The sequence below is a fragment of the Lepisma saccharinum genome, chromosome 10 (assembly GCF_977018435.1).
Source record: "Lepisma saccharinum chromosome 10, izLepSacc3.1, whole genome shotgun sequence".
NCBI classification, from domain to species: Eukaryota; Metazoa; Arthropoda; class Insecta; order Zygentoma; family Lepismatidae; genus Lepisma; species Lepisma saccharinum.
The window spans coordinates 73,575,734-73,599,835 of NC_139238.1; the positions used below are offsets into that span (position 1 = coordinate 73,575,734).

Consider the following 24,102-nt stretch of genomic DNA (forward strand, 5'->3'; position numbering starts at 1 on the left):
TGATGAACGGACACTCGCAAAGAATGCCCATGCCCAGGTCAGGATTCGAATCCAGGACCTCTTCGATCAAAATTTGCAAGCTTAACTGAGGAATTCTTTTAAAAAACTGACCAAATAAAGCCTACTGATAAATTAGCATTTTCAAAGAAACCTTGAATTTCATTAAAAATATATTATCCAGCCTCCATATCCCTATAGACAGCCATCCTACATTTTTTGATTGAACACAAAAATTAATGTTCTTATGAAGCTAAAATGTGTTTTCATTACCTTACTAAACTATTTAAGGTAAAACATATTCCATTTTAAAAATGATCACAGTGAGAACAAAATATAATGATTGTCTTTATTTTGTTTTGTTTCTAGTGAAAATAAATTATTAACAAACTCGTTCACTTTTCTGCACTGCTTCTGCATGCAATATTTTTTCTTCTTTTGTTTTCTCAGCATCTTCTAGCACAAACTGTGGTATGTTGACAACCATAAGCCTGTCTCCTATAGTAATAAAGTATCTCTCATAAGTCAGTAATCAAAACAAAATAAATTATGACCTTACAATGTGCCAAGGTTGGTTGGTTGGTTGACTAGGTGTTTTAAGTCCACTTTATGGACAGTAAGGCTAATCGGGACTGGACCTACAGTTTAAAGTGGGATACGAAATACTATGAGCCTCCACCAGGTATTGAAACCTTGATAACAAGATGATGACGCTACCGCTGCGCCATCAGGGAAATGTGCCAAGGTGAATACCTCTATTATATCCAGGGGCATATTTAACAAATGCTGTGGCTGTGATAAATGGTATGTTAGAGAATAAAAAGAACCAACCTGAGTAAAAGGTTTACAGAACATGTTACACTTCGTGGTGTGATAAACACAGTTTTAATGTTGTATTGGTGATGTTCAGTATTTGCACATTGCGGTAATTGTTGCTTGTTTTTTTTTTCTGATTAATTTTGAAGGACTACTGCCTACACATACAAAAGTTACTGCATCTGGAACATCACCTATGCAAAATTTTGATAATGTCAGACAAGAAACACAGAAAACTGGGATACATAAAGGTCATTTGATTAATAGTAAAAATATTAAAAACTCCACAAAATGACACAAAGACTGATTTATGCTATAAAGAGGGCATTGACTTGATTGATTGATTTGGTTTATTTTACTTCACTTTTCAGTCACTTTTGGTTAAGCACGACGATAAGGATGAATGAGATTATTATGAAACTGATGAAGGGACATTCACAAAGAACACTCGTGCCCAGGCCAGGATCTGAATCAGGGACCTCTGGGATCATAGTGTGCTGTGCAACTACTCCGCCATGGGTACATGGCTCAGGGCATTGACATACATCAAGGATGGTAAGAAAAAAAATTGGTTAGGCTGCGGTAGGAACCAATATATAAAGTTCCCTAACTTCAGACCAAATGTACGATCTAATTTAATTAGAATGAATTTTGATTTTTCAATAGACTGCTAATATAATATATACGACGGAGGGAAGATAGAAAGAAAGCACACTTACAAATAAAGCATTCCAACTGATTTCTGTCAATTCTGATTGCTTTGGTATTTCTTATGTATTGTTATACTTTTAAACCATTATTTGGTCTTGAAGCCTCCCCAATGGCATAGTGGTAACATCGTCACGTTGTAACCAAAGGGTCCTGGGTCCAATAACCATTGGAGGCACATAGTAGTTCAGATTCCACTTTAAATTGTAGGTCCAGGCCCAATTAACCTTTCTGTGCATAGAGCGTACTTTAAAAAAAATCAAATTCATTCTTTGCCTTGACGAAGATACATGTGTATTTCTAGGGTGTTCAGGAAAAGGCACTTCACAAACTGAGATTTTCTGTTTTCTTTTTTTAAATGTAAGTCACATTGAATCGATTAATGAAAATAATATATTTATAATGTTATATTTGGCATGTGGTTAGCACAGCGTGCTACAATGCCAGGTTCTGGGTTCGAAATCTAGGCATGCGTGTTCTTTAAGTGTTGATTTATTCATTTCATCATATCATCACTAATCCACATCTACGCAATTAGCCAAAAGTGGAAGAATGTGAAGTAAAATAAACGAAAACAATATTGAGCATGCGAAAACAGTGACGATCCAACATGTCTGTAATGTTTGCTATTAAAATATAAACATAAATGTGTGTTGTAAAATTGCATAATTCGACTTTAAGTGCTCTTTCCAGAACAGACTAGATATGTCTTCAAATATCGAACAAATGAAAAAGGATAACCCCAAAAAGTACATTTCTAAATTACGGTTTAATATTTTACTAATACTGCATCAGGTTCACAAGACACCAATAAGTATTTCATGATGGATACGGCAAACGTGGTTTAAAATTATTTACGTGAAATTTTGTATTTCCACGTTGTGCATACTCGACCCCCCGCCAGCCATGCGGGGAACAGGAACTGCACTGCACCGAGCAGCACAGCCCAGCTTCCAAACCACCACCCAGCAGCACCACCTGACAACAGGAGGCAGAAAGCACAGCAGACGACGCAAACCAGGATACACACTCCAGCATCGACAAACAGGAGAAACTGCAACTACAGCCGCCCAGGAACAAACAAAGCAGTGACGCGGTACCATCTCCCCTCCATATGGCGTACCCTTCGTGAATGAAGACAGAGAGTCTTCGAAATTAATAGGATATAACCATTGTGCAAAGCGGAAATACAAAATTTCAAGTAAGTAATAAGTATACGTCGTAACATAAAAGAACTACATACCTTTGGCTGCAGCTAGTTCCTCCAGCTTTTCAATATCTTCGGTAAATTCATCTTCTAACTTCACTGGAGATAAGTGTGGTCCTTTTCTGGCCTTTGGTGATAACGTGTCTCCATGATTTTCAGGTACGGTTTCTGCCTCAGCTTGCTTTGAATCTAGTCTCTGCATATGACCGGCTTCTTTACCCTCGTTCGTGCTACTCGTTGGCTGCTTACAAATTTCACTGTCAGCAGGGTTTGCGTTACTTGTTGCTGTGGTCGTGCCCTTTTTACTATCATCTATTTTCTCATCGCTGCTGTTTTCCCGGATTCTAGGACTCGTGACTGGCTCACCATCTGCAGCGCTTGACTCTCTCTTCAATGTTCTAATTTTGTTTCTTTTAGTTACTTCATCACCAGGAGAACTACGACTAGCTTCAGGATCTTGGGTTTCCTTCTTGACATCACCGAGGACAGCTTCTGCAAGATCGGCTTTCGTGCCACCTCCCACGTCACTCGACAGACGAGCCTTCAAGATTTCGTGATCAGCTTCCTTGTTGTTCGGAGATTCACGAGCTGGTCCTTCATCAATGCTCTCTTGCTTCACTTGTTTTCTTGCGGTAATGTAGAGTTTACCTTGTGCGGCACCTATCGCTTTATCACTTACTTGTCTCACTATTGATCTGTTACCCCTACCTCCTCTGCTCCCCACGTATGATCTTCTTTTTCTGGCAACGTCCAGTCCGACATTCCTAGCACTATTGGGAGTTCCTGCTTCCGGTCCTCTGTCATTATTCTTCGCATTCCTCTTCTGACTAGCTTCGGATTTAACACCTCTGTTCTGATCACTTGCAATGTCGCTCTTTGCATTATTCTCACTAGCACCTTCTACGTGACTTCTTCCCTTTGGCTCTACGCGTTTTTCGACTTCTCCTTTTGAACTGCGTGCGGGAGAAATAGACTTCTTCTCATCGAAACGGCGCTTCTTTCCGTGGAAAAGTTCTGAAAAATCCAATTTTCTCTTGCGTTGTCTCCTTTCCTCCTTGCTCTGTTCCGTGTTTTCCACGATTGGCTGGTTAAAAAGGGGTTTGGCTGGTGGCCTTCTGCTTGGTACCATTTCCATCTGCAACACAAGAAGAAAGTAATTAGCACCAGGGTGTGAAATCGTTCAAAAATTGTGGTGGGAGGAAAATCTTAATTTACACACACACAAATTACTAGGGTTGTTCAAAAAGTGATGCCCTGCATTTTCTATGTTGAAATCTATTGATTGAACATGATGGAAATTCACACTCAGCAAAGGTACATGTTTCAGCTACATGTGTTATTTTTATAGAAACTCTCCATTCAGTTCTATGGCCTTCCAGCATTGTGGATTGAAGGCATGTATGTCCTCCCTGTACCAGGTCCTATCTTGTTCCCGTAGCCATATCTTAACAACAACTCTTTCATCATCTTCAAACCTTGTTCCATGCATTATGCCCTTCATTGGGCCCTAACAGGGTATCTGATGTGGCACGAATCGGGCTGTATGGTGGATGGGGAAGCACAGCCTAACCAAGTTTATTGATTGCATCCATTGTCCTCAGATTTGTGTGAGAGTGAGCATGAGGAGCAAGATGTCTCCGGGATACCTGTTAGGGTACATTAGTCGGAGTTGCTTCTGGAGTTTGCTGATGTACAGGTCAGAGTTAACCGTCACACCTCATGTCAGCACATCCACAAGTACAACTCTATGGATTCCCAAAAGATGGTAGCTCCAATCTTGGAAAATCATCCAGCTCTGCTTCTCTCCATTTTGACTTTTGATTTGCTAAGCCCAACGTCCGACTGTACTCCTATCGAATGCATCACTTTCCTAGACAGAACACAATCGCAGAAGTGAGATACAACCGTCATTGATAGAGAGCCGTCATTCAATTTTTAGTGGCGGGAAATGAAAGTGTTTACACTTTCATTTCCTGCTACTCAAAATTCAATGATGACTCGCTATCTGTGACACGTGTATCTTGCTTCAGTCACATTAGCTGCGGGACAACCATGAAATTAAGGACATGTATGCGCAGAAGTCCAACTTGCTGGATACAAATTCTCCCCCCTGATTCTTGCTCTGGAAGAGAGGTAAAAAAAGAGAGGCATTACTTTTTGAACAACCTGTGTATCATATGATATGTTTGATTTCATTTCACTCTCCCTCGTATAATGTGGGAGAATGTAAAATCTGGGAATGTACAATTGAGATTTGAATAAAATAAGTTTTCATTCAATTGTGCACTATTTGTAGAAATATAGAATCAGCAAAATTAAATATTTTACTGATAAACTGATACGTCAATATATCCATCACTTGATAATCCAATAAATAGTGTGCTGATTAATCTAACCTATCCCTAAATCCAAATTAAATGTAAATAACAATAGGGTAAGTTTCGTTGTCACTTTATATGTAGTAAATGCTTGGACATTGCCATTACGTACCTGTGGTAACATCCCTTCTTTCAACTTAGTCATTTTCATGGCATGTATGGTCTTCTTAAATCCATCAAAAAATAGTACTTCGTACCTATCTGAAATTAGTAAATATAAACATTTATTTATGCTATGACCTATGTAAGAAAGTTTTCCAATACATTGCATTCACGTGAAAGATCTTGTTACCCAATTCTTGAGCAGCCCTCGTATATTTATTGGGACTGAGCAGATACTACTTTCAACTGATACGTATTTATAGATTGTAACTATTTGTAAATAAAAAATATTTATAAATTTCAAGATAAAAATATATTTTTTCATGGGAACTATATGATTGCAATTTAACCAAGTTTTGTTTCAAAATATTTCTAATTTCACAAAAGGTAATAATTTAATCCACAGGCATCAGCAAGGGAAGGGGGGATCGAATAGGTTCATCGACCTCGTTACAAAAAAAATCAGAAAGCTGGTTATTATCATACAGTAGTTACTAATGGAAATAAAGTTCATTTAGTTATTATTTGAACAGAATAACAAAGTACAAATGGTGTTCAATCGAAAAAATTTAGTGCAAAATCCAAGAAATAGTGTGCTTTCATATTCTACCATTTAAACCAAACAATAAATGGTTTGAATTTTCAGAATTCTAAAATTTGAGATTTGTGGTGACGTAACACAACATAAACAAAATGACTAAAATTTCCTCTTAACCTTCACACTTTGGTCTTGAACAAGGTGTGTAAAAGCTAATAACGAAGTATTCATTTCCATGCACCAAGTATATGAAATATCAAACAAAAGTACTGCTGGGTATTCGAAAAGTCCCGAAGAATATAAAAATTTGTTAAAAACACACAAACAGCACGATAAAAAACACTTTAGGAGTTCTTCCGAGCTTTCGATTCCTTCTCAGAATCATCATCAGCGGTGGTCGAGTGGCGACGGAAGGGAGGCGGTTGAAGTTCCGCTGGCGCTTCTGATGCATTTTGGTAGGAACCTCGAACAGCCCTGATGATGATTCCAAGAAGGAATCGAAAGCTCGGAAGAACTCCTAAAGTGTTTTTTATCGTGCTGTTTGTGTGTTTTTAGTGTTTTTAACAAATATGTTGCCGGCACGAGACGTAAGAAGTTATCTACTGTCAGAATATAACAACATTATTAATAATAAATTTGTAATAAAATTGGTTTGTTTTAGTAGTTTATAATAGCAATCATGAGCATGATATTAATAATTATTATTGTTATTATTTCTACCATTCAAGTTTTATCAATGGTCAGACCTCCCCACAAAAATTTCTGGCGATGCCAATCATTAAGCCACAAAATCCATTTCTTGCCCATGAATTTAAACTCCAGAAAAGTATGGGCCAGCATCGGCGATTAAATTCCAACCAACGCTTTCCCTTACCAGCATCAACTTAGAATCTAAGATTTTTCCTTCGGCCCATTGTGCACTGTTGCTAACTTAGCTCTTTTGGAGCTAGATCTGGCTCTTTCATGCACTCCTTTGATTGTGAAACCGGGCACCTGCTCCCCTATGATGTCATCAACTGGATACAGCCCCATAGACAAACTTTTGCCATGACTGTTTGTTTTGTACGTGACGTGATATTGTTATATTGACTGTGTTGCCCCATCCCCTCTTGCCTACTCAGCTACTTTTTTAAGCACCATGGCTGAGGTGAAGATAACAATATTGTTATCCGGGTATTATTTATTTTCGACTTCACAAGACCAGCAGTGGATTATTGAGAATGGTGATACCGACATATCTAGTTGGTGAAAACTAAGAAGAAATTTTTCTTGTATGTACGCATTGCTTGCATTGTATAATTATTTCTCTTGTAGTCTACGGTTATTACAAGCATAAAAATGCAGTTTTTCATTGTGATGTTTCAGGAGAACTCATGCTCCCTTCATCAGACATTTATTTTTAGTTTGATTAAAGATACACTGAGCCTCCCCAATGGTGCAGTGGTCTTCACCTTGTAATCAAGTGGTCCGGGGTTTGATACCCAGGGAAGGCACATAGTAGTCTTACTGTGCACAAAGTGGACTTAAAACAAGAAATCAATCAAAGATACACTTATAATAATGGTTAAAATTTTTAAACAAAAATGAATCAGTTATACAATGGATGTTGTCAATGTTACATTGTTGTAATATAGCAACTTAACTCTGAAAGTAGTCTGTTTTATTATTATTTCACATAAAAAAATTTGATCACCTTTTTTCTAAAAATTATGAATCCCAAATATCATCAAGCAATTCAAAATCATCATTGCTTTCACAGATATTCTTGATGTTTTCCGTTACATTAAATTTTAAAGATGGTGGCCTACTCAACATCATTACATAGAATCTCCAAATGTTAATCAGATAGGTGCAGATATCATACTCTACGCCAGATATGTAGACGATTTGCTAACTATTGCTAAAAATGAGAACAGCATGAATGAACCACATCCTTGCATAACATTCATTCACTTGTGAACCCATGAATAACAATGTAATTTCTGGATCTGAAAATCAAGACAACTGACACAACAATTCAAATATCAGTCCAAAGAAAAAAAATAGCATGGGAAAAATACATCCATGCCAATTCAGAACATTCTCATATAACAATGGATAACGTATTTTTTAATTCTTTCCCGTGAGCTCAAAAATGAAGAACAAAAGCATTTCAGTACAGCGAAAGACAATGGCTCTAGCACTAACAGAATAAACCAAATAAAAAAACGAGTTACAAGAAAACTAAGAGAAAAAAGAAGAAAAGAGGACAAGAATGAGAAATATGTTGAAAAGAAATTTGTTTGTATTCCATTCCACAAGGGATTCTCACATAAAATTGCAAAAAAATTTTAGAAGATTTAATTTCAAAATTGTTTTTAGATCTATTTTCCTGTAGTTTACGGTTATTACAAGCATAAAAAAAACAGTTTTCGTTGTGATCAATATATATATATATATATATATATATGTTTTTTATCTGAAATAAAAATAAAACAGGCTGCTTCTTTTCACAGTTAAGTTGCTATATTGCAACAATGTAACATTGACAACATCCATTATATAATGGATTCTTTTTGTTTAAAAAATTGCTAACCATTGTTGTAACTGTATCTTTAGTCAAAATGAAGATAAATGTCTGATGGAGGGAGTGTGTGTTCTCCTGAAATGTCACAATGAAAAACTGTTTTTTTATGTTAGTAATAACCATAGACTACAAGAGAAATAAGAATAAATTGTCATCACTTAAAAGTTAACGGTAACGACAGCTCCCAACCCCTCCTCCTTTGACAACTAAATTATCCTAGGAGGCACTTTATCCAGCCTTAATAAATATCTAGCTCCTTCAAAGTCAACTTTAGCTCTTTTTATGTGCATCAGGTTTGGCAACACTGCCAAGATGGCCCTAGAAGGAAAGGAGAAAAGTATTACACTAACGGGGCATCCCCTTATTTGCTTTCTCGGGAATATCAAACATCCAATGGCATAGAAAGGTACATGGATGGAAAAAGGACACGTTGAACAATTTCTTGGTCGTACGAAAAGTCTTAACTCTCATTTGATTAGCTGTGACATAGGTGTCGATGCATTCAACAATTTTAATTCAATCAATCAAATAGCCGTAACTTGGAAGTTGATTCCTCATAAGGAATACACGGGATTCTGCACATATTTTTTTAAACATCTTGTCTAGATTAATAATCAACTTTTTTTTTGTAGCAGTGCCCATTCCGACGATACTGAAATAAATGCACAACTGGTGTGAAACTCTTTCTTCGTCTTAATATCGACATTTTATTTATTACTCCTGGTTAGTTGAACAAAGAATGCAATTTAGTTCGTTTAAAAATACCATCACACAAATTCGAAGGAGGTCAACAATACACATATACCATCATTGCACAAATACACATCATTGAACACTTACCATTTGCCAGAGATGCCACCACTTTGGCTGGGTATTTTCGACTATCACTCCATGTTGCCATCACGTGGTCATTCACTCTGAATGCTTTTTTAGTTGGACTACTGAGTTCTGCCCTATAATAAAAGAAAGCAATCGTATCATGCAGTTACAAGGGAAATGGACCATATTAGTAGTGATGTCACTGCAGACGACAGAGCACGATTAGAGTCTAAACAAATTTGACACTTGCTTTTCTCTTATATGAAGCATTGAATTTTCCATCGGAAGGGGTAGCAGTTATGAAACAAAATTGTGATATCATACATTTTTAAAGAAAATCTAGATATTCCAGTTCTGAGCACAGCCGAATCTGGCCCGAAGCTCAGCCAATCTCAAGTGTAATCATGCTGCCGCTCGCTGTACTTGATTTCCTATTACATTTATTCTTTACATTTTCATCTGTAAGGCATGTGTTATGTATAGACGTATTCTACAAAATCTCATATTTACATTGATGTACGATACACATCACAATTTTGCTTCGTAACTGCTGTCACAATCTTAAAGCTACCCATTCCGATGGAAAATTCAATGTTATTGAGTAGGCTAAAACCATGTGACTGCTTTGTTTGGACTCAATCTTCCAGCGTGACATCACACTAACATGGTCCATTCAATTTACACAAACAAAATTCAAGTTTTATGGTAAGGCAAATGAAGTAAAACGTTCATAAAAATTTGTAACACTTTCCACACACACAAACATGACAGATTATTATTATCTTGGTAATTTCAGTGTTCTAACAAACAACATCTTTTCCATTAGATATATAGGAAAGCTTGAGCCAACTGTCGGATTAAAAATTATAGATACTAGAGTTTGGACTCTTAATTAAAAATTAACCAGTAGAGCTACATTAAAATGAGTTACATCAAAATTTAGCTTATTCAATTCTGCGTTAATCTATGCTAACCATTTTTTTTGAGTATGTCTTATATTTTTTATTGTCGTGAAAACAAAAAAAGGGCCTGTTTTTTTGAGTTTTGCAAATAATCGCTATCTTTGAAATTCAGTACATCAAAAACTGGTTGTCCGATCATTATGAAATTTTAGTAGGGTGCAGGCAGAAAGGTTTTTAACACAACTATTAATTTTCAGGTTGTTTTTTTTTTTTTAAAAAAAAAAGCTTTTAGCAATTTTACGAGACATTTTCTTAATATTGGGTAGTCCTGCAAATACAATATTGGTATTGTTTTGAAGCTCTTTGCATCTGTTTTTAAAATGCATTGTTATTGTGAATTCACATTGCAAAACCGATTTTATACAAATTTTTATTCAGCAGACTAAAGTTGTACGTGGAACGTGGCAATACCGCCAGCATTGACTCGCAGCACCCTGGTGGCAGTTTCCGTGGTTCAACGGATGTCGCTGTGTACCGTGTTGCCACATTTCGCGAACAGCTTCGCTGAATAAAAATTTGTATAAAATCTGCCTGCACCCTACAAAAATTTCATAATGATCGGACAACCAGTTTTTGATTTACAGAATTTCAAAGATAGTGACTGTTTGCAAAACTCAAAAAAACCAGCCCTTTTTTTGTTTTCACGATCATAAAAAAATAAAAAGGCATACTCGGAAAAAAAATTGGTTAGCATAGATTAAAGCAGAATAGAATAAGCTAAATTTTGATGTAACTCATTTTAATGTAGGTCTACTGGTTAACCTTTAGTACACCGCGCGGTCTGACGAAAGTAAGCCCAGTGTCGCTGAGGCTTTGAGCGCGAAATTTGAATTCGTATACATAATGGAGAAAAATCGTAATAACTCTGGCACTATGGAACCAATCTACTTCGGATAACATTTGTTTTGCAGGTAATTCATCGGTGCATGCAACCATGTAAAATTTGGATGCCCCAACCGTGGGGGGGTTACGGGCAGGGGCTGCATCCCCCGAATTTTAATGAAAAAAACATAAAATGTGGAGTTTGCCCCCTCTTCTCCAGCTACTTTGGGGAAAAACCGGAACTTTTGCTTTTTTTTCAAAGAATGGACCTTTCGCAACAGAATGAAACTTGATTCATGTTCGTGGGTGCAATACAATTTGAATAATAAGGCAAAACGTAAAACTCTGTTTTTTTCCTCAAAACAGCGAATTTTAGTCAATTTGCATATTATTCATAAAATTGTTATAACTCGGACAGTATGGGAACAATCTACTTCGGATAACTTTTGTTTTAAAGGTAGAACATCAATGCATGCAACCATGTAAAATTTGGATGCCCCAAACGTGGGGGGGGGGGGGTTACGGGCGGGGGCTGCATCCCCCGAATTTCAATGAAAAAAACATAAAATGTGGAGTTTGCCCCCTCTTCTCCAGCTACTTTGGGGAAAAACCAGAACTTTTGCTTTTTTTTTTCTTCAAAGAATGGACCTCTCGCAACAGAATGAAACTTGATTCATGTTCGTGGGTGCAATAGACCGTGTTAAAAATGTAAACATAAACATTGGTGAGGTCTTGCCCGGTCCCCCCGGAACTTCCGGTTTAGGCCAGTCCCTGTTGTTGCCAGTGCAGATTCACCGGCATACGAAGTAAGAAATGAGCGCTTGTTTTCATCAGTTATGCGACGATAGTCATGTTAAATTTCTACTATGAAGGGGTGGACGTCTAGAATCCGTCGGATGATCAACTGCAGAGCAGATTATTAAAATATGACGTGTCTTTGTGGCCGCCAGATATAAAGCTCACTACGTACCACAGAATCTATGCACATACAAGTATCTCGTGTACACGCACGACGAACGTTTAGATATATTTAATTATTTTGTAAATGGAAATGTGAGGGAAAGATATTTCTATAAAACTAGTGATATTTATTATATTATAAAGTATCCTTAAGTGAATCTTTGCCAACAAATCCGCAGAAGTAATGACACAACAAATGCTAGTTAATATATGTGCTTTCAACGTTGCCTTTCCGCCTGAGAGATTTAGGGAAAACCTATGACATGGCATGCCACTTTCACTTGCACAAATTTACTTCAAGCAACAAGGGAGTTTTCAGATTGAAGCGACAAGTGATATCGGGATTTCGCACAGAAGCATTCGATCTAAAGCAAACCACTCACCAGTCACGCTTGCGCAAATAACAGACCGGGGCAACAAAATGCACGGTATTGATAAAACGGCCCAGTCCGAGCGACAAGCGACACCTGCAATTTGTCGTTCGGAAGGTGTTGTTTATTTTTTAATATTGATTTCCAAGAGAGACGTATTGCTGCAGTCTGAAAGCTTCCTTTCGAACCAATTCACCACAAGAAAATGAACGTGTCGCTTGGACTGGACTGTTGTTTTCTCAGCCATAGCGTAGCTACGGGGTGTGCCGGGTGTGCCTAGGCACACCCTAATGGGCTGCTTTATCAAAGAGAATTAAAGACAGATATTTCAATAAGAGAGAAAATAAGCGGCAGTAAGTTGAAAATGTCATTACTTGGTACAAACGTGTGCATTATCGCTGATGAAACAAGTGTCTATAGTTTTTCGATTTTTTTATGTCATTGGAGAAAGAAGATATTTACTGCATTCTACTCTGTACTACGGCGCTTTTCTTTTATACCTGTCACATGCTGCACGTGTGAGAGAGCTTTCTCCAAGCTTACCCAAGTTAAAACTAAATTAAGAGCAACTCAGAAGCAGGATAGATTGGAAGCCCTGCTCTTGCTATTTGTGGAACAGGAAAAAGCTTCGTCTATTGATGTAAATGAAGTTATTGATGAGTTTAAGAACATTGTACCTTTTGACAGACGTCTCTTGTTATAGATGACGTGTATTTTGATGTATTTGTTTGTAACATTTATGAACATTTTGTGTGTGTGTAATTTGTATGCAATTTAATTTTTTTCTACTACATATATTCAGAAATTTCCAACACTGTCATTTAGTGAATTTATATTCCTTTACAAACATCAGTGCAGTTAAAGAGTCAAGTGATTGTGTTGCAAAATATGCTATTAAAAAGGTGCGAGACCTCATTTTTTTCTTTGTGCACACCCAAATATAAAGTTCTAGCTACGCCTGTGATCGTGTCACCTCGCTCTGTTGTACTCGTATGCAAGGTGAATTGTTTCCTTTAGAGTAAAGGGGCTGTTGTGTGTAATCTCCGTGCCACTTAAAATAAAGTGAATCCTCAGTGATCAATGAAATAATGGCGTGTATTGTGCCGCCTGAGACTTGATTTCCCATGAGCGGTAAATGCTTATTTATAGACTAAATGGGTCTGTGTCGCTTGTCACTTCGGTACGAACCACTGCTGTCTCGTGTCACTTTGGTTTGAAACCTCACTAAGAGGCGTGCTTTTCACCACAACACAATACACAGATAAACGATGAACATGCTTGTAACAAAATGCAAGTCGTAAAATCCTTTCCGGGTACCAATCTTTCTCGTTCTCCTTGTATCAACAGGTTTCGTGTCTCTACGTCCTTCGGAAACCTACGAAATGATACTTGACTCAATAAATTTGTTCCCGATCGAACTGTGCAACCATATGCTACACAGCTGGCACCCTATTTCCTTGTAAAAGAATCTCCACTTTGCCCTTTCATATGAACGTCCATAGCACTGTAAGCGTAACCGGATGTTCGAGGGGAAACAGACGAGTGCGCATGCTCCGCAGTAGCTCTGCCTTTAACACCGTCTATACAATTTGAATAATAAGGCAAAATGTAAAACTCTGTTTTTCCCCTCAAAACAGTGAATTTGCATATTATTCATAAAACTGTTATAACTCGGACACTATGGGACCAATGTACTTCGGATAACTTTTGTTTTGCAGGTAGAACATCAATGCATGCAACCATGTAAAATTTGGATGCCCCAACCACGGGGGGGTTACGGGCGGGGGCTGCATCCCCCGAATTTCAATGAAAAAACATAAAATGTGGAGTTTGCCCCCTCTTCTCCAGCTACTTTGGGGAGAAAACCGGAACTTTTGCTTTTTTTCAAAGAATGGACCTTTCGCAACATAATGAAACTTGTTTCATGTTCCTAGCTGCCATACAAAGTGAAATAAGTCTCACTATGTGGAACATTGCAATGACTAAAATATTATGTTGGGTTACAATATTTGGCAAACCGTTCGAAAAAAAGACATGATCGAGGGCTAGTTAGATATATATAACACAGCAAAATAATTAGGGTTATATAAGTAGGTACTCACCATCTATTGTACTGTGTGATACTTCTCAAAACAGGGATCAAGGCACAGAAAAACAAGACACTTCTTGCACTGAATAAACGTGCGGCGGAAAACTTTTTTCTTGTTGCACACTTTGCATCTCATGCGCTTGCTGGTCTTTCTAGGCCAATGCTTGCTAGCAGAAACTTCCAATCTTACCATCTCAGGGGGAGGTGGATGATCAACAATCAAAGGTCTAGAAGGACCAGCCTGCTCCATAGATCCCCGCTGAACCAACTCTTCATACAAAGCTATCCGGAAGTCTCGATGTCTGCGAGTCCGGGAGACCTGGCTGAGGAGGATGTATGCATTGAGGATGCTTTGGTTTAGAAGGTAGAAAAACAGTTTATTGGTCCACTTTATCGTCCTTCTGTCAGTCAGGTATATACATGTCATTCTGTCTGCCATATCCAAGTAACCCATATTCCTATTGTAGTCTAGTATGATCTGGGGCTTCAAAGGGTTGCCATGGTCGTCAGTGAAGTTTCCTTCTGACGTATAGCTGTCAGGTCCCCCTTTGTATACACGTCCAGGTCAGCACGTTTGGTGTTCCCCGTTTTCAAGTCAGTGGGCATGGAACGCCGATTCTTATTGACAGTTCCACAACATTGGGTGCCCTTTGTTGCGAGATCATCAGAAAGTTCGGGAGAGGGAAAGTAATTGTCCATAAAAAGTTTATGACCAATTCCTTGTACTCTCTTACTTATTTCCATGACCAGGGCATGGGTGGCTGTCACAGTTGGAGTCTGTCTGGCACTGTCCTTTCCAAGGTAATCTAACATATCAACAGTATATCCCAAAGCATCACAAAGCAAGTACAGCTTTATGCCAAATCGCTGGTGCTTCTTTGGGATATACTGCTTGAAAAGCACCCTTCCCTTGTAAAGAACAATAGCCTCGTCTTTGGCTACGTGTTCCGTCGGGTGATACAAGTCGAAGTAACGTTGTCTCAGATGTTCTAGAACCTGTCGTAGTTTCCAAAGTCGATCGGTGTTGTCTTGAGGAGGGGAAGAGTTGTCAGCAAAGTGCAGGAAAGCTAGGATGTGTCGGAAACGGTTGTGTGACATAACATGCCGGACCCAAGGTGTTGTGGAAGGAATTTTGTCTGCCAGTAAGAGTACATGTAGTCGTGCTTGTTATGTCCAAAATAGATCCAGAGGGCAAAGAAAAGGAATAATTCTCCAAGGGTGATGGGGGGTTCTACCCTGGACGGATTATTCTCATCGACAAATTGCTGGTAGTATCGGTTAGATTCTACCAGAATAATGTCGAGAAGAGCATCCGTCCAGAATAGGCAGAAAGAATCAGGGGTCAAATCTGAGGTCTTGGGTCCGGGCCGGCCAGTAAAAGGTAAAGGAGTTGGACCCTGAACATGAGAGGTGTGCAGGCCCCAGGTTGACTAACTTGATGACGTCGATGATGATGCTGTTGGGAGAGGAGAGTCATTTTCATCCGAAGAAGAATCAGATATCCCTCCCACATCAACATCATCATCAAAGTCATCATCTTGATCAACATCTGATCCCATGCTCTCACATTCATTGTCCGTATCATATAAAAGCTCATCGATCTCCCTAACGCATAATCGTTTCCTTCCAGACATATTTCCACAAAGAGTCGAGTCAACAGGGAACAAATGGATTCACAGTAGCTACACAAGATGCAAGTGCGAACGAAAAAAATCAGAAGCACATATCACAAAAAAATTACCCAACACAAGTTCAACACAGCTCAAGGGCACACAATCGGAAAGCACAAAACATGGTCTTTCACAGCCACTGTTGTGAACGTCTATGGCGAGGCCTTTCCTAAACAGAGGAGGGGAGGGAACCTTTGCAATCCTTTGTTTTGTCTATACTTCTGGATAGACTCATGATTCTGGCTTCTGGCCTCGGGCTGTCGTCAGGCTTCATTGCATTTCTAACATAGAGGCGACAGAAAGATGACACCGCTAAACCTCTTCCAATCCAGCCTCTCCTTGACCCCCCCCCCCTTGCTACTACTTTCAGCTGGATCACCAGGTCTAAACACAAAGAAGAATGTGTGCCTTATCAGTACTAAATCACAGCGTTGGAAGCTTGGAGGAAAACAACATCGTAAATACCAAGCATTCATTGTGTCTGTCAAGTGTGAGCCCAAACACGTGACATATTCCGAGAAAGGAGTGTTGTACACAAACTGAGCACATTTCGGGATCAAAAGCAGTGCATAAAATGGCATTGTGGTGTTAAAATGGTGAATATAACTAGAATATAATAGAATAGAATGGTCTTTATTTAAGCAGGCGTGTTTCGGCCTCATGGGCCGTTCTTACAACCAACCCTTGTCAAAGATACAATAAATGAATAAAAACAAAAAGAAAGAAAAAAAACACATAATGATCATGATAATACAATAAAGAAAATATAAAGATTATACAATGATAAAATAATACATTGAATAGATTAGTATATATACTGTTGAGTAAAGATAAGTAATAAGTCTTCGGTAGTTCAATGTGTATGCCGGGGGGGGGGGGGGGGGGTAGGTTAGGTATGCATAACATATGCAGGTGCAATTGTTAACATATGAAGGTTAATTAAGTTGTTGGGACAATAGTAAGTTCTTCAGATTTTTCTTAAAACTTTGATGGCAAATAATGTTAGTCAATGGTGCAGGCAGTTTGTTCCATTCCCTGATCCCTGTAACAATGATGGACTTGTTATATGTGGCGGTTTTATGTTTGGGGATTTTTAGATTGTGCTTGTTGCGGATATTATGTTCGGCTGATGTTCTACGAGAACAGATCTTATCGGATAAGTATTTTGGGGAGCCACTCTTAAGTATTTTGTGCATCAAGGTGAGTGTTAAGTATTTTCTTCTATTGCTAATGTTTAGCCAAGAAAGTTTCTTTAAATAGGGGGATACATGTTCCTTTCTGTTTAGGTTAAATATGAAACGTATACAACAATTCTGAATTTTTTGAAGTTTATAGTTTAAGCCCTGGGATATATTACTGTACACTGGAGCGCAATAGTCTAACGTGGATAGGACGAGTGATTGCATAAGACGATCTTTAACATTAGCGTCCAGAGCATGTTTTAAATGATACAAAGATTTAAGTTTCCCCATACAGTTTTTCACAATAAATTCGACTTGTGGCTCCCAATTTAAGTGTCTATCGAACACAATCCCCAAGTTTTTGCTTGTATCCACTTCGCATAGCGGTATACTGCCAAGAGTTGGAGGAGAAGGTGCGTTTTTGTGAAGTTTCTTAAGTGTACCATGAGTTCCTATGGTCATGAAGCAAGATTTTGTTGGATTTAATTGAAGGGAGTTCCTCCGTGACCAATTTGTTATAGCATCAAGGTCGAATTGAAGTTTGGTCATCGCATTATCATAGTTTTCTGTATTACACTGAATATAGATTTGCGAATCGTCAGCATACTGATGGTAGTGGCAATATTGGACAGCGCTGTCGAAATCAGTTACGTAAATCATGTATAGTAGTGGACCCAATATACTTCCTTGAGGGACGCCTTGTTGAACAACTAACCATTTAGAGTATGTGACTTCCGGTTCCCGATATTTCACACGTTGTTTCCTGTTGCCGAGATATGATCCCTTCTAAAACAGTTTGGTCCAAAAAATATCCCCACTTGCAATATTTGTTTATTTCTTCATATATTTCAACTTAAATCTGTTTCAATGTCATAGGAACGCCAATATTATTTATTTTAGAAGCAAGTATCAATTAACTGGTGACTGTAGATAAGAATGCCTATTATTGACATCCTTTCACACAGATAATGGACGTGAATTACATCATACATAGACAAGTATTGAATGGTATTTTATTATGTATATATTTGATGGCAATGTTGTAGATGGTTGTGCTTCTTTTTATTTCTGCTAAACAATTTTATTTCAACACCCGAGAGTAATTTTCTTGCATGTGTACATGCATCTGGACAAGTACTGATGCAACCAATTAACGCACGAGAGTGGAAGCGAGGGCATGGAGGGGAAAATGTGGCTGCAGCTACCATCCCTTTGCATCAGCATGCACTGCTTTGCACTGCCCACTCGCTTTCTCCCCTTCAGTACCACATGGTCTTGCTCCACGGATCCCCAAGACAAAGTATAGGTAGTTCTCTATCAGTAAACTTCAAAATTATTGATTAAATTTGGTTAGTTTTCATTCTCATGTGCTTTCAATAAAACCTTTGGGTAGGGATATATTTTTGGACCAAACTGAAGCACATCTATGTAGAGTATTAATTTCATTTCTGTGTAAAGGAGTCCATTTTTGCTTCTCAAATATTTACAGCAGAAATTATAATTCTTGTGTGGTGGAGTGGGGTGATGGCATTTCTGGACGCATGTCATCCACCTTTCCTTCTCAAAAGGTATTTAACATGTCTTGCATGTTCAACAAATAAAAGCATGAACATTACTAACTTTTGACTGTCTTTTGAAACTTGAAATGTAATTGTGTAGTGCATTAAATGCTTGGAAAGTATAAATCCATGTAAGGAAACAAACCTCCACTCCTCTCGATCTGAAAGCAGAATACATAATGAGAAAAGAAGGTGGGTTGTAACAGAGCCTGTTAGTTATTTGAATTGTTGGTTTAAGTCCACTTTATGCATAGAAAGGCTAACTGGGACTGGATCTGAACCACTGTGTCAGGTGCCTCCATTGGGTATTGAACCTGGGACCACTTAATTACAAGGCAACAAAGTTACCACTATGCAATCGGGAAGGCTCGTTTGTTAGTTGTTATTGTTTATAGCATTACATTATTGTTGTCAACGTCAACATTCATTCATATCCATAAAATTTACACAACTAACTTACTTAACAGACAGCTGAGTTGGAGGCCTGAGCCTCGGACTATCCATGGATATCCACTCATCATAGCGAGAAGACCACTTCTCAAAGTGAATTAGGATCTCCTTTTCATCCCAATCAACTTCCACCACCTTTGCTGCATACCTATGGAGAAAACAGTTGAAAAATTATGAATATCCTTTTTAAAAATACATGGATTTACAAGTATTTTTATTAGAGATGGAAGATATCAACAATCAGGACTGGAACAACAATAAATCAAAGAAATTCAAGAAGTTCAAAAGTTGGTTTAAATTTTTTTCTTCCTAGTTTTCCTCCCTGTTGTATATTATTGCACTAGCAGTGTTCTATGTCAAGGTGAAGAGAAAATAATATGTATACTAACTCAGAAGTACTTACAAATCAGATTTAGATACTATGTTATATCATTATTAAAATACTGTAAATGAATCTATTTTGAGGAACAAGATATATATAATGCAGGTTATTTCTGTCATAAAGTGGTAAATTAATGAATCTAAAAGTTTGATTCTTAAGTATTATGTGGCTTAGCATCCACCTCCCATACACATCTTACTTTCTGGTCAATTATGTAACTTTTCCTCTTTCTGTTCACCATGGCCGACCAGTAGCAAATGGAAACATTTACTGAAAGAACAGCTGTTGTGTTTCTAACACTGCGAACATTAGCTTTCAGCATCCTTTTAATGTGTATACTTTGTTATCGCAATTACATACAAAAGAAAATGTATCTAGTGTTCCTAAAAAATGCGGCAAATCTTTCTCCTCCGATTTCATGCCACGCGCCGCCTCTACTTGCCTTGTGTGACACTGCCGTGTCGGACTCGTCTTTCTCACAAATCGAGACCGTCGGCCACCATGCCTGCCTATCCTGTTTTGTATTTGAAACTTGTCTTGTGTTTTTTGTAATGACAAGAAATGAATATTTCTGTGACATTGTTGTAGCTTGGTTATGTACAAATTAACTGTACTTTATGAAAATTAATACTTATAACACCGAATTACGTATAAATGTATTACGTACAAATAAGGTTTAATTAGCACGTTTTTAAATTACATTTTATCAGGACCTATGGTAATTTACGTACAAAACAGAATTACCCAGAACTGAGTTACATATAAAGCTGTCTCAACTGTAGATCACATGTTCGGTCAAAGTTTAGGAAATATTTGCAAATTCATCTAAAACACCTCATTAATGTTTGTTATGTATCACCAGAATGGCATTTCAGTCAGTTTTCCACAATGCTTCTCTCTAGTGGCATCAACATTTCTTTTAAATCCACCACATTGAGGGATTAATATGGTTTATTTTACTTCGCTTTTCTGCCACTTTTGGCTAATAATGAAGATGAGGATGATGCAATTGATGAAGGGACACTAACAAAGAAAAAAATACCTATGCCCAGACCAAGATTTGAATCCAGGACCCTTGGACCACACTTGTACAAATCTCTACACCATCAAATACAACCACTTAATTTTTCTATCAAAAACAGACATTTTGGGTCCACCACAAAAAAAAATAATTTAAAAAAATCCTTTCCTATAACTTGCTTTGTCAGTTTTTGAAAAGAAACTTATAAGGCACATGAAAGTAAAAACTGTATTTCACTTCTCATAATCAGCACCAGTGGTTATGCATGCATTCAAGAAATCACCATTATTTAATATTCCAAGACTTCTCCACATTTTCCCGGTGACTTGGAACCTTCAAGAGTATTATTTTTATAGCCGAGCCCATGCTGATGCTGAGGTATCAATATCGGACTGTATCGGCTGGAATTCATATACCAAATACTACCAATGCTTTTTGGGCATATTCATCTTTTACGGAGTTTGCAAAAATGCTGCAAGACACTTTCGTAGTGTAATTATCCTGGTAAATTAAGCAAAATTTGAAGTTGTGTGCGAAAAATTTGATTTTATGATTACATAACATGTGATTCTTGAATATTTTAAAGCAAAACGCTTGGTAAATTCAGGCATATAATTCGAATGGAATACTTGCATACTAATATTAATCAATATTTTGAATAACTTTTAATTGTTACAAATTTCAAGCATTTGAATCAATATCGGTAGGAGATTCAGTATGGGTTGTAGTTGCATTCATTAGTACTTCTTAGTAGTCATTATTATCAGCAGGCAGGAGCACGTTCTAGTCCCTCTGATGTGCTTCACTAGGATACAACGAACAACGAAGATTTTTCATGAGGTTCCTATGAGGTTTCTATCCTCCTCAAATTTGCTGATATTTCCAGGATCCCCACATTTTCCAGGTGTGTGGGAACTGGTGTTGCGGGGAGAGGATTTTGCTTGGGTGCCAAATAGTTTGCACGGACGACACTACATAGTGTATGAATTCGAGAACATCCTTCCTCGAACAGGCCAAACGAGTGGTTATGCTCGAAGACTAGAGTAGTACACATGTAACCGTAATTTGCCTGTGGCAACGGGCCCTCAAATACAGATCATGAAGTGAAAGATGCAGTGAAATTGAAACGTAACTGAACATAGTCATCAACTCCATGTTAAAATGTACTTTAGTCTACCCTTACCAATACAGAGTGATATATGAAAATGAAAAAGACAATTGTGGGCTGAAACTAACAAGTGGATATTTTACATGTGTGTGTCCAGGATTATTGTCACATTAAAACAATATTCCATTGTATGTGCTCGAGCATAGCACGCTCGAGGGTGGGAGATTCAAATGAGTATGAGCGAGCGAAAACAATGTCTTAAGTGCTTGGTGTATATATAACACCCCACCCATCAAAGTGGCATCCGCTCACCAATATTTTTTTATTTTTCAAATTGTTTGGGATAGATTACCTAGTGTATGTATTATCATTGTGTTATGAATGTGGGAGAATTTGTATATTTCAGTGTTCATTATACCGTGCGTCCATTTCGATCTGCAGCCGAGAGATCGGGAGAAGCGTGGCTGGCGGTGCTGACGGAGAAGCCGACATTTGCGGCCTGTAATGCCCGCTTATTTTTATAGACATATGCAGACATTTATATAAATATTGCAAAACGAGCACTAACCTGTGTTTTAACACGCAAAAGTTCTTCTGTAATTCATCCAAGTTCTGCTCTTATATACACAAATAAATACGCTATAGAAACGATGTTAAGAGCCACAGATAAAAAAGCATTTTAATCATGGTTTTGATCAGTAACGTCCTGCTTAAGTTTATATCCTTGAAAGAGTTTTGTGGCCATGGGAATCGTTTGGAGGTTTCAAATGTGCAACACTGTATCAGGATTACACTGCAGACGAAACCGATAAAAGTGAATGGTTTTCGTGAGCTTCCTCGCAATCCGAAATATCCGAGCTCGAGTTTTTTGTTCCTTCGCGACTAGATGAAGACAGAGTTGTAAATATAGTGGCGAGCAATGTAAACCAAGAGCGTGTTAATTTCATACTGTGCGCAAGAGTGTTATTCTTGGTTACTTGCAGTTACTTGTTTGTGTTATTGTAGTGTGTATGTGTGACGTGTCAGTGAGACGATTGGAATGCCAGCCGCAAGATTCACGTTAGAACAAAGATTTTTTATGTATGACACGTACCTACGTGAAAACAAACTCGTGTAGAGACGTGTGTAGGTAATTTGTACAGAAATTCCCATGCGTTTCAACTCCACACAGAGATACGGTTAGATATCTTGTCCTTAAATTACGAGAAACTGTATCGTTAAATTTTAAAACACCTAAGCAAAAACGACGGATTCTAACTGAAGCAAAACTCAATGATATTGGTGCAGCGTTAGAACGTTCTCCAAACAAACCTCTACGCCGTGTTTTACAAGAGGTGGGCGTGTCAAAATCATCGGCACATACAGTCACTAAGCTACTAAAATTAAAACCATACTCTTATAACACAGGTTAGTGCTCGTTTTGCAATATTTATATAAATGTCTGCATATGTCCATAAAAATAAGCGGGCATTTCAAACCGCAAATGTCGGCATCTCCGTCAGTGCCGCCCGCCACGCTTCTACCGATCTCTCGGCTGCAGATCGAAATGGACGCACGGTACTTGTTGCCACAAGGTGGCAGGACGATGCACTCTCTCTTCTTCGGAGATTGACTTGTTGCCACAAGGTGGCAGGACGATGCACTCTCTCTTCTTCGGAGATTGTTCAGGACATGGTACGTATCGGGAAATATCGTACCGTACTTAACAAGAGAATAGCGAGAGAGACTGCTACACGGTGGTCGACTCCTCTCCAACATAGTCCAGTGTTAGTGTAAATTAAATAATGTATATAGTCAGTCCAGTTTTTAATTACGAAATGCAACACAAATAAAAGGTATTTTGGCAAAAGGAATTGGTAGAGGCATGCATATTTCGTTTTTGACGAAACCACGAAATGTGAAATAACACATTGTAATGTTAATTTTTCATGTTTCTGAAAGGTGTGAGGTGCATTTTCCAACCATATTTTGTCACGAAATAATGCGAAATGAACTGCAAAATAGGCTCTTAAAACATTAAATTTAGCGTTTATATACCGACGTGACACTTTCTGAAGTCTGAATTATCCTGTGAGTTATGCAATTCACGGAAATTTGATTAATTTTGCTACAAACATTTGAGAAGCAAAAATGGACTCCTTTATACAGGAATGAACTTAACATTCTGGTAATGATTTAATGTGCTATTACAAAGAATATGTTTATTTTGTGTAATAGTGCAGTTTTTAAATTAAATTAAGGCTTATATTCACATTTTTAAAACCAAAAGGTCATTTTATATACCGCTTTTTCACCACTATAACAGTGAAATTTTACCGCTTTTGAACCCAAAATTGACTGTTTTTGTACCAAAATTTTGCTTTTTTATTTACCAAAAATATGCACCTCTAGAAATT

The 24,102-nt window shown here is 37.9% G+C and overlaps 1 protein-coding gene across 4 annotated transcripts in view; it reads right to left on the reverse strand.

Annotated features, from left to right (window-relative positions):
* The window catches only part of LOC145993944 (uncharacterized), a 79,137-nt gene that overhangs the window by 41,642 nt on the left and 13,393 nt on the right, over positions 1–24,102 (reverse strand). For all 4 annotated transcript variants that reach the window (XM_083129915.1, XM_083129914.1, XM_083129911.1 and 1 more), the window contains exons 4-7: positions 19,206–19,343; positions 9,153–9,265; positions 5,219–5,307; positions 2,765–3,863 (exon numbers count right to left, since the gene is read on the reverse strand). In XM_083129915.1, the coding sequence (XP_082986041.1) occupies positions 2,765–3,863; positions 5,219–5,307; positions 9,153–9,265; positions 19,206–19,343 (1,439 nt within the window). The remainder of the gene's footprint in view (positions 1–2,764; positions 3,864–5,218; positions 5,308–9,152; positions 9,266–19,205; positions 19,344–24,102) is intronic.